This window comes from Oryza sativa, chromosome 11 (genome assembly GCF_034140825.1).
Source record: "Oryza sativa Japonica Group chromosome 11, ASM3414082v1".
Classification (NCBI taxonomy): Eukaryota; Viridiplantae; Streptophyta; class Magnoliopsida; order Poales; family Poaceae; genus Oryza; species Oryza sativa.
In genome coordinates this window covers 23,972,454-23,976,134 of record NC_089045.1, presented here as the reverse complement: position 1 = coordinate 23,976,134, position 3,681 = coordinate 23,972,454, and the positions used below count along the sequence as shown (strand labels likewise).

Genomic DNA, 3,681 nt, shown 5'->3' with positions numbered 1-3,681 from the left:
ATAGGCCTACTGGGCCCAAAGCCTCATATATTTTTAGAGACACGGACCAAATTAGTTGGCCACGTGTTCCGGTTTTCTTTTTCGCTTCACTGAAATTCTCCCAAATGTAGCAATGTTTTCATTTGTTTTGTCAATAGGACAATTTGGTTACATAATAAAAACTTGTGTAATAAAGTTTGTTCGCCACGTATTCCAGTCTTTTTTTTTCTCTTCACTAAAAATTTCTCCCAAATGTTCCACTATTTTCATTTGTTTTGTCAATAGGACAATTTGGTTACACCAAAACTGTGTAATGAAGTTAGTTGGCCACGTGTTTATTCTCTTCAATGAAATTTTCTCCCAAATGTTGCAGTATTTTAACTTGTTTTTGTCAATAGGATAATTTGGAAACAGAAAAAACTTGTGTAATCAAGTACAAGTTCTGGGACCAATATTTTTTCTTTTAAAAAAAGAAACTAAATAAAACTCGTACAGATACAGGAGTGGATGACAAAATTATTACATCGTTCTACGACCTGGTTATCTTCTAACGTGTCAACTTGTAACTTTCTCCCATTAAGACTCTTTAGCTGGATAACAATTCAAAGCATTGGGAGAATAGCTACTTTAGTCACTAAATTTTCTCTGTAGGATCAGTTTAGTCTCTAACCTTTTAAATGGTTCAAAGAAATCCTTAACCTTTGTCATAAGGCCTAGAATAGTCCTTGGGTCCACCAAAATCATCATATGGATATGCCATGTCATCATTCATGCAAAATCTATGATGAATTATCCAATTTAGCCTTACGTATATCGTAGAAAAATAAATATAAGGGTGAATTAGACATAACCATAGGAAAAAAATACTTCTTTTTTCACCCTTTTGAGGTATATTTTTGCTCTTACATATACCATATATTTTTTTAACTTTTTCCTTTTGTTTTTTATTTTCCTATGCATAAGGGTAAATTGGACAAATCATAAAGATTTTACATAGAAAGGTGACATGGCATGTCCATGTAGCGATTTTGGTGGGACCAAGGACTATATTAGCCCACATGACAAATTTAAAGGACTTGTTTGGACAATATGAAAGATTAAGGACTAAAATAACTCAGGAGCGAAACTTTAGGGACCATATTAGCTATTCTCCCCAAAGCGCTTAAGCTATGCGTTTTTGTGCCGCGTGGACTTCGATCAGTATTTGAGTTCGGATAAAATTCCTCCAAAAAGATGAGAAAACCTCTCATGCACGATCCAATGTCGCGTTCTCTTAAATTTCTCAAACTCTGGCGCTATAAATACACGTCGCGGACCATGCAAAAATCCAATCCAATTAATCAATCGATCGATCCCAGTATATATCCCACCATGGCGCGTTCCAAGCTTCCTCTCCTCCTCGTCCTCGCCGTGGTCACCGCGGCGGTGTCGTCGGCGTGGCTCCCGTCGCCGGCCTCGGCGGCCAGCGATGCCGCCGCCGGCGGCGAGTACTGCCGCGACTCCCTGAGCGGGCTGCTCGCGTGCAGGGACTTCATGTTCGGCGGCGCGGCGGCCGCGTCGCCGGCGTGCTGCGCGGCGTACAGCGCGGCGTTCGACGCCGACCCGTTCTGCCTCTGCTACATCGCCGACGGCGTCTACGGCCGCTCCACCGGCTACGACGTCAACGTCACCCACGCCCTCGAGATCCCCGTCAGCTGCGGCCTCGCCACGCCGCCCATCGAGCTCTGCAACAGTAAGCATACACCTCACCTCGCCGCCGGCGACCGGCGTGCCGGCGCCGGCGCGTCGCCGGATCGTGTCACTGACACTGACTGACTCTGCCGTTTAATTTAATTTCTTGGATCTTGCAGCGCAAGGTCTGGTGCTTCCTCCCTACGAGCCGTCGTCGCCGCAGCAGCCTCCATCAGCGGGGAAGCTAGCAGAGTCTCCGGCGGCCACGCCGGCGCAATCTCCAACGGCGGCGCCTTCGCTGCCACAGGCGCCCAAGCCGTCGTCCCCGCCGCCGTTCACTTCGCCGTCGCCACTGCCGCCACCGCCGCCGCCACCGACCTCTCATGGAGCGCGTGGTGCGACAATGGGGATCGGTACGGTGGCTGCTGCGGTGGCCATGACGACCTTGCTGGCCTTACTATCTTAGGAGATGTTTACTAATAGTAGTAGTATAAATTAGAGTGGTAGATGTTTACTAATAGTAGTAGTAAACTACTACCTCTGTTTTTTAAATAGATGACGCCATTGACTTTTTCTCACATGTTTGACAATTCATCTTATTCAAAAATTTTATGTAAATATATAAGATATAAATCACACTTTAAGTACTATGAGTGATAAAACAACTCATAACAAAATAAATTATAATTACGTAAATTTTTTGAATAAGACGAATGGTCAAACATGTGAGAAAAAGTCAATGGCGTCATCTATTAAAAAACGGAGGGAGTATAAATTAGAGTGGTTGATTAGTATGATCAATGTCGGTGAATTTTTAGTTAAATTAGACTATCAATGGGATATTAACAGATTGATTGTATATAATTAATCTAGTCAGTTTTTATTAATGCAACTATGTTATGCCACCTTAATTTTCCATCCATTTTTTACGCATATATATGCAATTATGTTCTTATTTATTTATACCTTAATTTTTCATGTTTATATATACGGAGTATTGAGGGTTCTGGATTTTTCCATCGTCCTCCGCCAAATCAGCTTTAGAGCAAAACTTATCTTCCATGACATCGGCCGATGCTGCCGTTGCCCCCCCCCCCCCACCTCCAAACATTTTTTATCATATACACCCTCTGTTCCATTTTAAATGCAGCCATGATTTTCTGTGTACAAATTTAACTGTCTTTCTTATTTGAAAAATTTTTAAAAAAAATTAAAAAACATAAGTCACATATAAAGTACAATTCATAATTTATCATCTCATAACAATAAAAATATTAATTATAAAAAAATTTCAAATAAGATGAACGATTAAAGTTGGACACCGAAACTTCCGGTTATGCTTAAAATGGGATGGAGGGAGTATCTTGAAAATCTACATGTACTAACTCATGCCAAAACCACTCAAAAACTATAATGGACGAGGGTTGTTTGTCTAGTGTGAAAAATTAAGGATGCCAAATGTTTAGAATTGTAGTTCATGACAGTAATTTGGACTGCACCAATAGTTTAGGGGTAGTTTAGAGGGAAAGTAAAGAGGGTGGAGGTATATAGATAAAATAAATATAACTCTCTATTGTGTTAAAACAATAGAAAAAATCACTAAACTTGAAAGATTTTAGTAAACCATTTGACAAAGTAAAAAAAGATCATGAATATAAATATAACTTTGTATTGAGTTGAAAGGCATATTCAATTTCAAAAATATAAATATATACATATAAATGCAACTCTCTATTGAGTTCAAAAAAAATTCAAAATACTCTAGACCTGAGAGAATTGAGTGGAAAAGAAATACATGAATACGAGAAAGGCTTAGAGCAGGTACAATAGCGCTATTAAACCCGCTCCAAAACTTGTTAATCAACTTAATCTGAGATTAAGGAAAGAAAATTGTAGAGAAAGAAAAAGAAACAAGCGGGCGCTTGTTTTGACGCCGGCGCTTGCACAGCTCCCCAAACCGTAACGCCTGCGTGCAGCCAGAAGAGACGATAAAAATGCGTTTATGTGGGTCCTACACAGAACCTCTCTGAT

At 40.5% G+C, this 3,681-nt stretch overlaps 1 protein-coding gene across 1 annotated transcript; it reads left to right on the top strand.

Annotated features, from left to right (window-relative positions):
* Positions 1-1,317: 1,317 nt before the first annotated feature.
* Positions 1,318-2,173, top strand: LOC107277342 (non-specific lipid transfer protein GPI-anchored 19). Its single transcript, XM_015760823.3, has 2 exons — positions 1,318-1,711; positions 1,830-2,173. Exons 1-2 carry the CDS (start codon positions 1,351-1,353, stop codon positions 2,114-2,116), a joined length of 648 nt encoding a protein of 215 aa, XP_015616309.3. The 5' UTR covers positions 1,318-1,350; the 3' UTR covers positions 2,117-2,173.
* The last annotated feature ends 1,508 nt before the right edge of the window (positions 2,174-3,681 follow it).